Here is a 17069-nt window from a genome sequence, read left to right on the forward strand (position 1 = left end):
AATGAAGCTTCATTGAATTGAATTTTGGGAAGAAAGGGTTGTCCTATGAGTAGAGGTTGAGTACAATGGATATACATTCTCTGAGGTTTAGAAGAGTCAGAGCTGATCTCATTGAAACATAGACAATTCTTAGAGGTCCTGACAGGGCAGCTGCTGAGACGGGTCTGGAACTAGGGGTCACAGAGTCTGGATAAGGTGATGAACATTTAAGACTGAGATGAGGAGAAACTTCTTCGCTCAGAGAGTTGGGAATCTTTGGAATTCTCTACCCCGGCGAGCTATCAATGAGTAGATTCAACACCGAGATCGATATATTCTTGGTTACAAAGAGAATGAAGTGAAAGGGGGATAGGGTGAGAAAGTGGATTTGATGTTGATGTTCAGCCAGGCTCTTACTGAATGGTCATGTGTTCTACTCCTGCATCCATTTCTTATATTCTCCTTCCTCATTCTTTCTACTCATTCTCTCAATCAACAATCATTACAACCGGTGTCAGTCCAGTCTACTAATAAAACATTTACTAATTGGAGAAAATGAATTCAGATTCACAATCAGATTGATTTTATTCATTCATGGGATGTGAGTGTGACTGGTTAGGCCAGAATTTATTGCCCATTCCTAATTGCCCTTCTTTAGAGGGTATTTAAAATTCAACCACATTGCTGTTGGTCTGGAGTCACACACAGGCCAGAGCAGGTAAGGACAGTAGAATTTCCTTCACTAAAGGACATTAGTGAACCAGATGGATTTTTATGACAATCAGCAATGGATTTATAGACATCATCAGACTTTTACTCACTGTGTTAACCTCACTGTGTAAACTCCATTGTTAACCCCGCTGTGCTAACTCCACTGTGTTAACCCCACTGTGTTAACCCTGATGTGTTAAATCGTGAGCAGTCTGAGTGGTTCAGTGTTATCACCAGTGTAATTCTTACAAGGATTAAAGATGGGATAGAGTTTCTCAGTGAATGTGTCAGTGAACGTGTGCAGGTGAGACATGTCCTCAACATCGTAAAATGACACTCGTCCTCCCTCATAGTCCAGGTAAACTCCCAACTTCTGGGGTTTCACTTTCAGCTGGGAGATGACATCTGGTATATTCAATGATTTGCATTCAGGCAATCGGCCGATGACCCAGTATCCATTATCAGGTGAACGTGTGATGTTTTCTTTCCTGTTGATAGACTCTCTGCAGACACCCACAATCCAGTAAGGCTTCTTTCCAAGATCCACCTCCCAGTAGTGTCTCCCTGATGAGAAACTCTGTGAGCTCAAAACATAACAGTATTTAGCAAATCTCTCTGGCTTGTCAGGAAGGTCTTGCTCCTCATCTCCAAACTTCACACCAGTCAGATCCTGGGAAATGCTGAGTAGATTGTTTGCTGTCTCTGGGTCCAGGGTGAGAGATTCTGGAACTGGAAGGGAACATGAATGGGAAGCTGTTACTATAAGAAAAAGAGGAGTGAATCACGAGACGTGTACAGACGGTGATGAGACATCACCACTTCCCTCAGCCCCTGAACTGTAGAAGCTCAGAGACAGAGAGCCTGAAGAAATGTCTCCCCACTCCCTCAGCCCTATTTACTCAGCACCGATCTGCATCAATTTATATAAAATAAAGAGCTCACTCCAGTACAACTCAGTTATGACAAGTTGTAGGAACTCGGTCCCCATCCCTGAGCCCAGCCTACTGGATTTTGACACTTTCTGGCCAATGTTGATAACTTCAAATCTCTGCTGCCCACATCCTAACTCCTACCGAGACCCATTCACCCACCACCCGCGTGCTCACTGACCCACATCGCCTTCTGGCCCAGCAATGTCTCAAACTTCAAATTCTCCCTCCTGTGTCTACATGGCCACCCCCCTCTTTATCTCTGTAACCTCCTCCAGCCCTACAACCCCCTCTGCGATCTCAGTCAGGACAAGGGCTCTGCTGCTCTTCCTCAAACTTGACCCATGGGATCATTGACCTCCAGCTGAGAAGGTGAAAAGCCTCAGCTGAAGGGCGGCACCTCCAACATTGCAGCACTTCCTCAGTCCTGAACTGGGAGTATCAGCCTGGACTTTCTGCTCAAGATTGTGGAATGGGACATAAACCTACAGCTCTCTGACTGAGTGGGGAGATAACACGACTGAAAGCTAAGTTCACACCAGGAATTCCACTTGCATGTGAAAGGAAATGTCCCAGCAGCTGGAAAACCACAAATGTAACACTGCTATTCAAAAGGGGAGGGAGACAGGAAGCATACGAGCATACGATATAGGAGCGGAAGTAAGCCATTCTCGAGCCTCCTGTGTCAATCATTAAGATCATCCATGATCTGTTTGTGCTTCGATTTCCAAATTCCCATCTAAACCCGATAACCTTTGATCCCCTTGCTGAACAGGAATCTATCATCCTATGGTCAGTGTATCAAACCTCATTATTCATGTGGATAACAGTAGGGAGAAGGTGATATACAGAGAATGATACCTGGGGAAATCACTGCTCTCATTTCCCTCCACACATTGATGTATTTGAATGGTTCATCAACTATATCCGCAGGTAACTGAGTGGAGGCAGCTCCAGGATTGTGAAACTCCATCTGACTCCTGTAAAAACAGGCCTGGAAATCAGTCCGTGTTAGAGAGACAACAGTGAACAAATCACAACACAGTTTCTTTAAATCTGCTTACCTCTTCAAAAGAACTTGAATGTCCTGAGGGGAAAGAAACACAATAGATATTACTGAGTCAGATTAAAGAGCTGTTGTTGTAAATCTCTAGGAAAAATTATGAAGAGGGACAGAATCAAGACAAGGAGTCAGTCAGAAAAGGAATTTTATTGTTCACTTCATTCCCTCTCTGACCTCATCTTGTCCATGAGACCCACCTCCTGCTCCCTCCATCCTATTCCCACTAAATTACTGATCACCCAACTTCCCCTCCTGATCCCCATGTTAACTGATATTGTAAACCGTTCTCACTCTTGGAGTGTTGTGTGTCTCTTCTTTAAATCTTCATCTTCACCTCTCGCCCCAAAATAATCGTTGACTCCACGAACCTTGCAATGGTCCATCACATCTCAAACCTCACTTTCCACTCCAATGCCCTTGAACATGTTGCCACCTCCCAAACCCAAGCCCATCTTTCCCAAAACTCCAAATTTGAATCCCGTTTGAATTGGGTTTGCGCCATTTTGACCGTATTGAAAGGACCCTTATCAAAGTCATGAATGACATCCTAGGTGACTGTGAGAAAGGTAAATTTTCCCTTCTCATCGTTCTCAACCCGCCTACAGCCTTTTGACACTGCTGACCACACCATCCTCCTCCAATGTTTCTCCACTGTCATCCAGCTGGGTGGGACTGCTCTCACCTGATTTCATTCTTATCTGTCTAATCACAGCCAGAGAATCACTTGCAATGGCTTCTGTTCTCACTCCAGTTATGTCTGGTGTCCCTCAAGGATCTATGCCTGAACCCTTCCTATATCCTGTTTACATGCAGCCCCTAGGCACCACCACCTGAAGGCACAGTGTAAGTTTTCACATGTTCGCTGTTGACACCCAGCTCTACCACGCCACCACCTCTCCTAACTCTTCCACTGTTGATAAAATATCAGGCCGTTTATCTGACATCCAGTCCGGAATGGGCAGGAATTTCCTTCAATTAATTATTAGGAAGAATGAAGTCATTGGTTTTGGTCCTTGCTCAAAGCTCCATTCCCTTTCCCTGGCAGTAGTCTGAGATTACATCACTCTGTTCGCAACCTTGAAGTCACATTCAACTGTGAGATGAGCTTCCAATCTCAAATCGTGAAATATCACAAAGATCACCTATTTCTCCCACTTTTCCGCCAGTCACAGCTTGTGAAACCCTCATATGTTTCTTACGTCTAGACTCGGCTATTCCTGGCTGCTCTCCTACATTTCAACCTCCTTAAACTCGAGTTGATCCAAAACTCTGCTGCTCTTGTCTTAACTCGCACCAAGTTCCATTTCCCCATCAGCCCGGTGCTCGGCAACCTACATTGGCTCCCAAGTAAACAAGACATTGATTTTAAAATTCTCATCTTTGTTTACAATTCGCTCCATGGCCTTGCCCATCTCTGTCTCTGTAACCTCCACCAGCAGCATGACCCTCCGAGATACCTGCAATCCCCTAACTCAGGCTTCTTGTACATCCCCCATTTTAATCCCTCCACCATTGGTGGCTGTATCTTCAGCTACATCAATTGCTTACAGGGTCAAGAAGAACAGAACCTGCAAGAGAATAAAGATCTACCTACTCTGCTTCACCAGTGCACCATAACCCACCTTCAGAAGAGCCCCATCTGCACCAGTGAAAACTTCTCCAGTCCCCAGCCCAGCCCCCTCTGAGTCCAATCATCAATCAGTACCGTGGTTACACCGTGCATAGAAATTGCACTGACGTTGCCTCATCTCATTTCCCATTGGACTCTGAGTGTTAGCAGAAAGGGATAATCATCCAACCAATCAGACCGGGGCCAAACCCAAGCCCAGAGGTTAAAGGTCAGTGTGTCAGCCCTCAGTCCCCTGAATGTTTCAGGGTTCCTGCTGACCTCAACTCACTGAGCGAGCTTGTTTGATCCCATTTACCTTTCGATCAGCCCCACTGACAGATATTTCATTGTCCGTTCACATTCCCTGTACAAGGGGAGAGAAATTTTGTACCTTGAGGAGCGCTGGAGCCTCTTGGACTTCCAGCCTCGATTCAAGGCCTATTATTGCTCCTTCAAGAGAAGACATTTCTTCCAGGGTTTTCTTTAAATTCTTCTCCATTTCCTCTAATATTTTATTGCTTTTTCGCTCCAACTCTGCTTTCATCAGCTCTTCCTTCTCAAACAGGAACTTGTGCATCTTTTCAAATTCACTGTTGATTTCATTTCTCAGACTGTCAACTTGAGCCTGGAACAGATTAAATACAGGATGGAATAAACACCGTCTATAATCCCAGTGTCTCTGGACTCTGTGCGCCCTCTACAGGTTTAAAGCATTTTATCCAATATGGATTTGTCATTGGTTTAAATTGTGAGTCACATTGTGTGTTAGAATGTGTGTCAAACCGGATGGCCCACTGACTGCCACACAAACTGGGCTGCAGAAGAGGTTCATTAAAAACAAAACAAAGAATAACAGCTCCCTTCAGGCTGAACAATTTGATAGCATATTGGATGAGTGGGAGTAAGTTAGAACCAAACCAAACTAAATGATTTAAATGGTTTATTATTATAGATATCAAGGAATGAGTTGCAGACTGGAAGCTAATCAAGGGGTTCAGATACAAAAACAGAAACAGAAATACCTGGAAAAACTCAGCAGGTCTGGCAGCATCAGCAGAGAAGAGCACAGTTGATGATTTGAGTCCTCCTGACCCTTCAACAGAACTAAGTAAAAATAGGAAAGGGGTGAAATAAAAGCTGGTTTAAGGGGGGTGGGGGTGTTGTTGGGACAAGAAGCCAGTAATAGGTGGAGATAACCAAAAGATGTCACAGACAAAAGGACAAAGAGGTGTTGAAGGTGGTGATATTATCTAAAGGAATGTGCTAATTATGGGTAGAAAGCAGGACGAGCAAAGTACAGATAGCCCTAGTGAGGGTGGGGTGGGGTGAAGGAATACTAAAAGGGGTAAAAGGTAGAGATAAAACAATGCATAGAAATACATTTAAAAATAATGCAAATAAGTGGGAAAAGAAAAATCTATATAAATTATTGGAAAAAACAAAAAGGAGGGGGAAGAAACAGAAAGGGTGTGGGGATGGAGGAGAGAGTTCATCATCTAAAATTGTTGAACTCAATATTCAGTCCGGAAGACTGTAAAGTGCCTAGTCGGAAGATGAGGTGCTGTTCCTCCAATTTGCGTTGAGCTTCACTGGAACAATGCAGCAAGCCAAGGACAGACATGTGGGCATGAGAGCAGGGTGGAGTGTTGAAATGGAAAGCGACAGGGAGGTCTGGGTCATGCTTGCGGACAGACCGAAGATGTTCTGCAAAGCGGTCACTCCGTCTGCGTTTGGTCTCTCCAATGTAGAGGAAACCGCATTGGGAGCAATGAATGCAGAAGACTAAGTTGAGGGAAGTGCAAGTGAAATGCTGCTTCACTTGAAAGGAGTGTTTGGGCCCTTGGACGGTGAGGAGAGAAGAAGTGAAGGGGCAGGTGTTACATCTTTTGCGTGGGCATGGGGTGGTGCCATAGGTGGGGGCTGAGGAGCAGGGGGTGATGGAGGAGTGGACCAAGGTGTCCCGGAGGGAACAATCCCTAAGAATGCCACCGGGGGGTGAAGGGAAGATGTGTTTGGTGGTGGCATCATGCTGGAGTTGGCGGAAATGGCGGAGGATGATCCTTTGAATGCGGAGGCTGGTGGGGTGATAAGTGAGGACAAGGGGGACGCTATCATGTTTCTGGGAGGGACACGAAGGTGTGAGGGCAGATGCGTGGGAGATGGGCTGGACACAGTTGAGGGCCCTGTCAACGACCGTGGGTGGAAAACCTCAGTTAAGGAAGAAGGAGGACATGTCAGAGGAACTGTTTTTGAAGATAGCATCATCAGAACAAATGCGATGGAGGCGAAGGAACTGAGAGAATGGGATGGAGTCCTTACAGGAAGCGGGGTGTGAGGAGCTGTAGTCGAGGTAGCTGAGGGAGTCGGTGGGTTTGTAATGGATATTGGTGGACAGTCTATCAGCAGAAATTGAGACAGAGAGGTCAAGGAAGGGAAGGGAAGTGTCAGAGATGGACCATGTGAAAATGATGGAGGGGTGGAGATTGGAAGCAAAATTAATAACTTTTTCCAAGTCCCGACGAGAGCATGAAGCGGCACCGAAGTAATCATCGATGTACCGGAGAAAGAGTTGTGGGAGGGGGCTGGAGTAGGACTGGAACAAGGAATGTTCCACATACCCCATAAAGAGACAGGCATAGCTGGGGCCCATGCGGGTACCCATAGCCACACCTTTTATTTGGAGGAAGTGAGAGGAGCTAAAGGAGAAATTGTTCAGTGTGAGAACAAGTTCAGCCAGACGGAGGAGAGTAGTGGTGGATGGGGATTGTTCGGGCCTTTGTTCGAGGTAAAAGCGGAGAGCCAGCAGACCATCCTGGTGGGGGATGGAGGTGTAGAGGGATTGGATGTCCATGGTGCAGAGGAAGCGGTTGGGGCCAGGGAACTGGAAATTGTTGATGTGACGGAAATTGTCAGAGGAATCACGGATGTAGGTGGGAAGGGACTGGACAAGGGGAAAAAGAAGGGAGTCAAGATAGCGAGAAATGAGTTCCGTGGGGCAAGAACAGGCTGACACGATCTGTCTGCCAGGATAGTTCTGTTTGTGGATTTTGGGTAGGAGATAGAAGCGGGCCGTTCGAGCTTGGGCGACTATCAGGTTGGAAGCTGTGGAAGGAAGATCTCCAGAGGAGATGAGGTCACTGACAGACCTGGAAATAATGGCTTGATGTTCAGTGGTGGGGTCATGGTCCAGGGAGAGGTAGGAGGAAGTGTCTACGAATTGACGCTTAGCCTCCGCGAGGTAGAGGTCAGTGCGCCAGACAACAACAGCACCACCCTTGTCAGCGGGTTTGATGACAAGACTGGGGTTGGACCTGAGAGAAAGGAGTGCAGTAAGTTCAGAGGGAGACAGCTTAGAATGGGTGAGAGGAGCAGAGAAATTGAGATGACTAATGTCACGCTAACAGTTCTTAATGAAAAGAGCAAGAGAAGGTAAGAATCCAGAGTGGGGGTCCAGGTGGAGGGAGAATATTGGAGATGGGTAAAAGGATCCGTTGAACGGGGAGAGGACTCCTGCCCAAAGAAGTGAGCCCGGAGACGAAGGCGGCGGAAGAAGAGTTCAGCATCGTGCCGAGACCGAAATTCATTAAGGTGAGGGCGTAGGGGTATGAAACTAAGTCCTTTGCTGAGCACTGAACGTTCAGCGTCGAAGAGGGAAAGGTCGGGGGGTATAGTGAATACACGGCTGGGGCTGGGATTGGAAGACGAGATGGGGACAGAGGGACAAGCAGGGGTGGAGGGTCCTAGATGGGTGTTGGTGTCGATGAGTTGTTGGAGCTTGCGTTCCTTAACACTTGAGAGAAAGAGAAAAAGTTTCTTGTTGAGGCGTTGGATGAGACAAAGAATAAAATGAAACTGGGGGCATGCACAGCTTTGAAAAAGGGTGCGACGGTGCTGCTGGAGGGAGAGGTCGAGTGTGTTCATATGGCGGCGCATGGCACTGAGTGTGGATCTCAGAATGTGACGGGAACAGCAGTCCGAGGAACGTTGTATGTCCCGGAGATACATGTAATCCTGGGTGGGTTCGAAACATGAGGGATGGAATTTCAGTTGAAATCCACGTGGGGCAAGTCGGAGACGGAGACAGTCACTGAGAAAGGAGATATGGCTGTGAAAGCGGGTTTTAGTAAACACCTTGTCAAACACCAGGGGTGAAATGGAAAGCAATGATGGTGAACAAGGCAAAAGAGAGATATGAAAATCATGACGGAGAGTAGGGCTAAACTTCTCCAAGGTAGGCATTCAGATGGGGTTCAGATGCTTTCTGTATAGAACCACAAATACCTGGGAGCTAGTTACAGGCTGGAATCTAATTTAGGGGTTCAAGTGATTGGAATAATGGATACCTGGGACTGATTTACATACTGGAATCTCTTGAGAGGTTCAGAGGGTTCGTATATGGACTAACGGATACCTGGAAGTGAGTTAAATGCTAGCATTTAATTGGGGGTGGGAGAGGGGTTCAGCTGGTTTATATATAGAGAAATGGAAACCCAGGAGTGAGTTACAGGCTGTAATCCATCGACAAGTTCAGATGGTTTATACATAGAATAATGGATACCTGGGAGTGAGTTACAGACTAGAATCTAATTGAGAGGTTCAGATGGTTTATATGTAGAATAATGGATACAGGGAATGAGTAAAAGCCTGGAATCCATTCGAGGGGTTCGGATGGTTTATATATAAAATAATGGATACCTGGGAGTGAGTTACAGGTTGCAACCTAAACGAGTCGGTTCTGATGGTTTATATGTAGAACAATGGAAACCCAGGAGTGAGTTACATACTGAAGCCTACTCAAAGGGTTCAGATGGCTTATATATAGAATAACGGAAAGCAAGGAACGAGTCACTGGCTGGAATCTAATCGAGGGGTTCAGATGGCTTATATAAAGAATAATGAATATCTGGAAGTGAGCTATATGCTGGAATCTAATCAAAGGGTTCAGATGGTTTATATATAGAATAATTGTTACCTGGGAGTGAGTTACAGACTGGAATCTAATCGAGAGTTTAAATGGTTTATATATAGAATAACTGATACCTGGGAGTGAGTTACATGCTGGAATCAAATAGAGGAGTTCAGTTGACTTGTATATAGAACAATGGATACTTAGGAGTGAGTTACAGGCTGGAATCTAATCGAAAGGTATAGATGGTTTATATATAGAATAATGGATACCTGGGAGTGAATTACAGACGGAAATCTAATTGAGGGGTTCAGGTGGTTTATGTGTGGAATAATGGATACATGGGAATGAGCTATATGCTGGAATCTAATCGTGGGGTTCAGATGGTTTAGATATAGAACAATGGTTATCTGGGAGTGAGTTACAGCCTGGAATCTAATCAAAGTGTTCAGATAGTTTATACAAAGTATAATGGATACCTGGGAGTGAGTAACAGATTGGAATCTGATCGAGCAGTTCTGATGGTTTCGATATTGAATAATGGTACACGGGAGTGAGTTACAGGCTGGAATCTAATCGAGCGGTTCAGATGATTTATATATAGAATAATGGTTTGTTGCAATGAGTTACAGACAGGAATCTAATCAAGGGGTTCAGGTGGTTTAGAAATAGAATAATGGATACCCGCGAATGAGATGCAGAATGGAACGTAATCGAGCGGTTCAGATGGTTACTATTTAGAATAATGGATACCCGGGAGAGAGTTACATACTGGAATCTAATCGAGGGGTTCAGATGGCTTATATAAGGACTGATGAATATTTGGGAGTGAGCTATATGCTGGAATCCAATCGTGGGGTTCAGATGGTTTATATATAGGATAATGGATACCTGGGAGTGAGTTATGGACTGGAATCTAATCGTGGGGTTCCGTTGGTTTATATATAGAATAATGAATACCCGGGAGTGAGTTACAGAATGGAATCTAATCGTGGGGTTCTGTTGGCTTAGAGAAGGAGTGATGAATGTTTGGGAGTGAGCTATATGCTGGAATCTAATCGTGGGGTTCAGATGGTCTATATATATAGTATAAAGGATACATGGGAGTGAGTAACAGACTGGAATCTGTTCGAGGAGTTCCGATGGTTTCGATATTGAATAACAGAAACCTGGGAGGGATATAAAGGCTGGAATCTAATTTCGGGGTTCAGTTAGTTTATATAGAGAATGACGGATATCCAGGAGTGAGTTACAGTCTAGAATCTAACTGAGGGCTTCAAATGATTTATCTCGGATAATGGATATCAGAGAATGAGTTACAGGCTGAAATCTAATTGATGGGTTCAGATGGTTTATATATAGAGTAATGGAGACGTGGGACTGAGTAACAGCCTGGAATCTAATCGAGGAGTTCAAATGGTTTATGCAAAAAATAATGGGTACCCAAGAGGGATTTACAGATCGGAATCTGATCGACAGTTTCAGATGGCTTATATATAGAATAATGGGTACCTGGGAGGGAGATACAGCCTGGAATCTAATTGAGGTGTTCTGACAGTTTATGTATAGAGTAATTGATTCCCAGGAGGGAGTTGCAGATGGAAGCTAATTGAGGGGGTCAGATGGTTTCTATATAGAATAACGAATACCCAGGAGTTAGTAACAGACTGCAATCTAATGGAGGGGTTCAGGTCATTTATGTACAGAGTAATGGATATCCGGATGTGAGTCACAATTTGGAAGCTGATTGACGAGTTCAGTTGATTTATATATATAGAATAATGGTTACCGGGGAGTGAGTTACAGACGGGAACGTAATCAAAGGATTCAGATTGTTTATTTATAGAATAATGGATACCTGGGAGTAAGTCACAGTCTGGAATCTGATTGACAGGTTCAGATGGTTTATATATAGAATAATGGATACCTGGGAATGAGATACAGGCTTGAATATAATCGAGGGGTTCAGGTGGTTTATATATAGAATAATGGATACCTGGCAGTGAGAGGCAGACTGGAATGTAATCGAGGGGTTCAGATGGCTTATATAAGGAGTGATGAATATTTTGTAGTGAGCTATATGCTGGAATCTAATTGTGGGGCTCAGACAGTTTATATATAGAATAATGGATACCTGCGAGTGAGATGCAAGCTGTAATGTAATCGAGGGATCCAGATGGTTAATATTTAGGATAATGAATATCTGAGAGTGAGTTACAGACTGGAATCTAATCGTGGGGTTCAGACATCTTATATAAGGAGTGATGTATATTTGGGAGTGAGCTATATGCTGGAATCTAATCAGGGGGTTCAGATGGTTTATATATAGAATAATGTTTACCTGGGAGTGAGATGCAGACTGGAATGTAATTGAGGGGTTGAGATGGTTAATATTTAGAATAATGAATACCCGGGAGTGAGATACAGACTGGAATCTAATCTTGGGGTTCAGTTGGTTTATATATAGAATAATGAATACCCGGGAGTGAGTAACAGACTGGAATCTAATCGAGAGGTTCAGATGGTTTATAAAAAGAATAATGAATACCCGGGAGTGAGTTACAGACTGGAATGCAATCATTGGGTTCAGGCGGCTTATATAAGGAGTGATGAATATTTGGGAGTGAGCTATATGCTGAAATCTAATCATGGGGTTCAGATGGTTTATATATAGAATAACAGATACCTGGGAGTGAGATGCAGACTGTAATGTAATCGAGGGGTTCAGATGGTTTATATATAGAATAATGAATACCCGGGAATGAGGTAAAGACAGGAATCTAATCGTGGGATTCAGATGGCTTATATAAGGGGTGATGAATATTTGGGAGTGAGCTATATGCCGGAATCTAATCATGGGGTTCAGATGGTTTATATATAGGATAGTGGATACTTGGGAGTGAGTAACAGACTGGAATCTGATCGAGGAGATCCGATGGTTTCAGTATTGAATAACAGAAACCTGGGAGGGATATACAGACTGGAATCTAATTTAGCGGTTCAGTTGTTTTATATAGAGAATGATGGATATCCAGGAGTGAGTTACAGTCTAGAATCTAATTGAGGGGTTTAGATGATTTATCTCGAATAATGGATATTAGTGAATGCGTTACAGGCTGAAAGCTAATTAAAGGATTCAGATAGTTTATATATAGAGTAATAGAGCTGTGGGAGTGAATTACAGGCTGGAATCTAATCGAAGGGTTCAGATGGTTTAAATACAGAATAATGGATACCTGGCAGTGAGTTACAGACTGGAATCTAATCTACACATTCAGAATGTTTATATATAGAACAATGGATACTATGGAATGAGTTACATGCTGGAATCTAATTGAGGGATTCAGATGGTTGATATATAGAATAATGGATATCCCAGAGTGAGTTACAGGCTGGAATCTAATCTAAGGGTTCAAATGATTTATATATAGAACAATGGTTTGTGGGAGTGAGTTACAGATTGGAATCTAATCAACGAGTTCAGATGGTTTATATGTAGAATAATGCATACCTGGGAGTGAGTTACATACTGGATTCTAATCTCATGGCTCAGACCGTTTATATATAGAATATGGATACTTGGGAGTGAGCTACAGACTGGAATCTAATCGAGGGGTTCAGATGGTTTATATGTAGAATAATGCATACCTGGGAGTGAGTTACATACTGGATTCTAATCTCATGGCTGAGTGTTTATATATAGAATATGGATACTTGGGAGTGAGCTACAGACTGGAATCTAATCGAGGGGTTCAGATGGTTTATAAATAAAGTAACGGATACCTGGGAATGAGTTACTGAAATCTAACTGAGGGGTTCAGATGTTTTCCACATAGAATAATAGATACCAGGGAGTGAGCTATATGCTGGAATCTAATCGACATGTTCAGATGGTATATATATATATAGAATAATGAATACCTGGAAGTGAGTTACAGGCCGGAATCTAATCAGGAGGTTCAGATGGTTTACAGATAGAATAATGGAAACATGGGAGTGAGTTACAGACAGGAATCTAATCTAAGGTTTCAGATGATTTATATATTGAATAATGGTTTGTGGGAATGAGTTACAGATTGGAATCTAATCGAGGGGTTCAGATGGTTTATATGTAGAATAACGCATACCTGGGAGTGAGTTACAAACCGTTTATATATAGAATATGGATACTTGGGAGTGAGCTACAGACTGGAATCTAATCGAGGGGTTCAGATGGTTTATAAATAAAGTAACAGATACCTGGGAATGAGTTACTGAAATCTAACTGAAGGGTTCAGATGGTTCCCACATAGAATAATGGATACCTGGGAGGGGGCTATACGCTGGAATCTAATCAACATGTTCAGATGGTTTATATATAGAATAATGGATACCTGGGAGTGAGCTATATGCTGGAATCTAATCGACGGGTTCAGATGGTTTATATATAGAATAATGGAAACCTGCATTATAGGCTGGAAACTACCCGAGGGGTACAGATGGTTTATATGTAGAATACTGGATGCCTGGGAGTGAGTTACAGATTGGAATCTACTCAAGGGGTTCAGAGGGTTTTTACATCGAACAATGGATATCTGGGAGTGTGATACAGACTGGCATCTAAAGGACGGTTGAGGTGGTTTATATGTAGAAAAATGGGTACCTAAGTGTGAGTTACAGACTGGAATCTAATCTAGGGGTTCAAATGGTTCGTAGATAAAATAATGGATACCTGGGAGTGAGTTACAGATTGGATCCAATCGATGGGTTCAGATGGTTTGGAAATATAGAATAATGAATACTTTGGAATGAGTTACATGCTGCGATTTAATGGAGGGGTTCAGGTGGCTTATATATAGAATAATGGATACTTGGGAGTGAGTAACAGACTGGAATATAATCGATGGGTGCAGCTGGTATAAATATAGAATAATGGATATCTAGGAGTGAGTTACGGACTGGAATATAATCGAGGGGTTCAAATGGTTTATACATAAAATAATGCATACCGTGGAGTGAGTCACAGATGGGAATCTATTTTAGGGATTCAGTTCGTTAAAATGTCGGAATAATGGATACCCGGGAGTGAGTTACAGACTGAAATCTGATCGTTGGGTTCAGTTGGTTTATACATCGAATAACAGAAACCCGGGAGGGAGTTAAAGGCTGGAATCTAATTGAGGGGTTGAGGGGATTTATCTACAGAATAGTGAATATCCGTCGTTGAGTTACAGACTGGAATCTATTCGCGCGGTTCAGAGGGTTTTTATATAAAATAATGGATATCTGGGAGTGTGTTACAGACCGGAATGTAATTCAGACGTTCAGACAGTTGATGTTTAGAGTAATGGATTCCTAGGAGTGACTTATAGGGCTGGATTCTAATCGAGGGGTGTATGGTTTAGATATAGAATAATGGATAACTGTGAGTTGTGTGATCAGTAACTGAAACCTGGCAGGAGAGAGGGGATCAGTGATATATGGATACTTTGCAATGTAGATAAGGATATATTCTCATCATTGATTGTAGTCAACCTTCCAGATTGGATGGAGTAAGAACATTTATCCTTTATTAGTTGTTATAATGATTATGAATTTTTGGACGGTCCCTGACATTGCAGTTCAGGGAGCAGACTGCAGTGTGCTTTGGACAAACTGCATTTCATTCAGTAAAACTCTCTCACCCTGTGAGAAGCTCATTCACTCACAATCACAAACACAGGGAACTTTACACAAAGCCTAAACGAACAATCCTACCTTCATCTGTAAAATCCCTTCCTCTCCTTCTCTTTTACTTTGAAGACTGAGGTCCATTTGCTTCTGCAGGAACTCCAGTGATTTTTCTAATTTGTTCTGAAAAACAGAAAGAACACAAAGGGGTTTGTGAAGGGGAACACTCAGTGTGACTTTCTGGAGGTGTTTGCTGTTTTTAAATACACTGGCACTTGTGAAGTAGGGAAGAAGAAATTCTCAGGACTGATCACAGTCAACATCTGGGATAAATTGATAAGTAGAAACTGTCTTTTAATTTTAACTGTTGCAATTATCCTCCTCCACCTCCTTCTCCATCAGACCTCTCCTCCCCCAAACCCTCCTCACCCCCCACACCTCACCCCTACCCAACTCTCTCCCGCCCTCTCCTCCCCCCTCTCCCGTTATACACCACCTCCTTCCACCTTCCATGTCTACTTGTGCCAGCAGCAGTGATCTGGTACCTTGTATTTCTGAACAGCCTCTTTGATATGTAGATCTTTGTGAGTTTGATGTCCTGAACTCCAGCAGTCCACACAGATCGCTTTCTGTTCCTCTTCACAGAACAGTTTCAGCTTCTCCTCGTGTTCCTGACAGTAAAACACCTCATCTGGCTGTGTCACCTTCACCTTGAGCAGCCTGAACGTCTCCACGATGTTTCCCAGGGTCCGAGCGGTCCTGATGTTCCTCTGGGTGAAGACCTGCCGACACTGGGGGCAGGAAACATCTCCCGGGACCTTGTCCCAACTCTGAGAGATGCAGGACCTGCAGAAGTGATGCTCACATTCTAGAGACACCGGGTCGGTGAACGTCTCCAGGCAGATGGGGCAGGTCAGCTCATAGGTGAGATCTGCAGACGCCATCTCGGTGCTCAGAGTCTCTCTCCTTCCCTGTTCCAGCACTTTCACTTTCAATTCTCGTTCAGGGCTGCACTTCCTGGATTTGACTTCACGTAATCAGAGACCAACCCAGTGTCAGGCATTTTGTCCCTGAATCAAACTGACTCCCTTTATTGTGTCTGGAGTCTTTTCACTGTTATAAAGCCAGGTTGATCACAGTCTTTCCTTTTCTCTCTCTGCCAACCCACCCACTCCTTAACACCTCCCCCTGCTCCGTCTCCCACCCACTCCCCTTAACCTGAACAAGTGTGAGGAGCTCACAAATTTATTTTTCAGTAATATTGAGACCACCCTCTCAGCTGCCTCAGCCCCTAACCTCCTGCCCCCTCGCCCAACGATCAAACATCACCCCCTCAGCCCCCACATCCATCCCTAGTTTCTCCCTGTCGCTCCCCTCGTGTGCTTTCCGAATTCCTCTCGCCCCCGCCCCCCCGAGACCCACCTTATCCTCCCTCGACCCTTCCACCATCTGCGCCCCTTTCTGTAGAAGCCAACTTTTCACCCCCTCTGCCCTCGACAACTGTCCCCCACCCCCCTCCCCCATCTCCAGCCTCCCCCGCTTGTGTGAAGTCCGGGAAAGTGTCGCTGCCTCCCAATCCCGTGCCCATCTTTCCCGCAATCGGATTTGACGCTCTCCAATCAGCTTCTCGGTGGGAAGATGAACAGCTCCTGCTGGGCTCTCCTGCAACGCTCGGGGAAACACTTGCTCAGGTTGAGGAATGTAGCTGCGGAGACATTACATGAGTCAGGCAGCATCGAAGCTGTGGTGAGGCCATGTCAACAGTCAGCTCCGTGTGAGAGGATTGTGGGGCACAAGTTGCGGAGGAAGGGGTGACAGAGACTTTGAGCCATCAGTCTGAAGATGTTTCAATCAGAAGAGCAGAGCTGGAAGATTGAGTGTTGCCTGGAGAAGGAAGACAACCCGCGATCGATGATCCTGAATCAGGGATGTCAGTGAAGATCAATGAAGAAAATTTCTGTACAGTTGAATACCAATGCTGCCATCGCGTCCAACTTTAAAATAGTTTCACCTAAAACAAGGGCCACGAACCATCCCCAAACCAGGTCAGAGTGAGTCCGGCGCTGAACTGGTGCTCTGCCCACTCGCTGTTTTAACCCCTTCTCTCTTTCTGTTCTCACTGAATTGTCGTGAGTTCCTCATTCTAACCACTCTCGGGGTAAAGGTGTTTCTCCTGAATTCCCTGTTGGATTTGTCCGTGACTCACTAAATCAGGCCTGCAGT

At 44.3% G+C, this 17069-nt stretch overlaps 1 protein-coding gene across 1 annotated transcript; it reads right to left on the minus strand.

The window, feature by feature from the left end:
• Nucleotides 1-539: 539 nt before the first annotated feature.
• On the minus strand, nt 540-15995 carry LOC121291871 (zinc-binding protein A33-like). Its single transcript, XM_041213504.1, has 6 exons — nt 15392-15995; nt 14934-15029; nt 4683-4916; nt 2684-2706; nt 2481-2599; nt 540-1419 (listed from the first exon to the last, which is right to left on the minus strand). The coding sequence occupies exons 1-6, from the start codon at nt 15788-15790 to the stop codon at nt 887-889; spliced, it is 1404 nt and encodes a 467-aa protein (XP_041069438.1). The 5' UTR covers nt 15791-15995; the 3' UTR covers nt 540-886.
• Nucleotides 15996-17069: the final 1074 nt, after the last annotated feature.

This window comes from Carcharodon carcharias, chromosome 19 (assembly GCF_017639515.1).
Source record: "Carcharodon carcharias isolate sCarCar2 chromosome 19, sCarCar2.pri, whole genome shotgun sequence".
In the NCBI taxonomy this organism is placed as follows: domain Eukaryota; kingdom Metazoa; phylum Chordata; class Chondrichthyes; order Lamniformes; family Lamnidae; genus Carcharodon; species Carcharodon carcharias.